Source organism: Penaeus monodon, chromosome 19 (genome assembly GCF_015228065.2).
Source record: "Penaeus monodon isolate SGIC_2016 chromosome 19, NSTDA_Pmon_1, whole genome shotgun sequence".
Taxonomy (NCBI): Eukaryota; Metazoa; Arthropoda; class Malacostraca; order Decapoda; family Penaeidae; genus Penaeus; species Penaeus monodon.
The window spans coordinates 18,433,139-18,433,629 of NC_051404.1; the positions used below are offsets into that span (position 1 = coordinate 18,433,139).

The 491-nt window shown below is 45.8% G+C and overlaps 1 protein-coding gene across 1 annotated transcript in view; it reads right to left on the minus strand.

The window, feature by feature from the left end:
- LOC119585346 (zwei Ig domain protein zig-8-like) overlaps positions 1–491 on the minus strand; it is a 61,944-nt gene that overhangs the window by 2,532 nt on the left and 58,921 nt on the right. Inside the window, exon 7 of the mRNA XM_037934018.1 lies at positions 23–191. Coding sequence (XP_037789946.1) covers positions 23–191 — 169 coding nt within the window. The remainder of the gene's footprint in view (positions 1–22; positions 192–491) is intronic.

Consider the following 491-nt stretch of genomic DNA (forward strand, 5'->3'; position numbering starts at 1 on the left):
TAAGTACTTGAAAAACACCCACCATTTAAGATATGGACGATAACTTTGGCTAAGGGAGCGCTGCTGGGATTACACGTATAGGTTCCCGAGTCCTTTGCCGAGGCGCCGCGGACCAGGAGGTTGGTTGTGGTTCGTGGGCCCTTCTCGGTCACCACGCTTACCCCGCCTCTGTCGCTGTCGTATGTTATGACCTGGCGGGAGAAGAGGTTGCAGTGATAAGGAATAGATAACTACACTGAGAGTTTATAACGTGGGGTGTGATAGGTGTGTGTTGTGTTATGATCTGGGGGGAGGAGGTTGTAATGATAATGAGTAGATGATTAAATGAATAGTTTGTAATGGCGGGTGTGTGTGTGTTATGTTATGATCTGGGGAGAGGAGGTTGTAATGATGATTAATAAATAATTTTAAAAATTGTAATGAGGGGTGTGATAGGTGTGTGTTACGTTATGATCTGGGGAGAGGAGGTTGTGATATGGGTGGAATAGGTG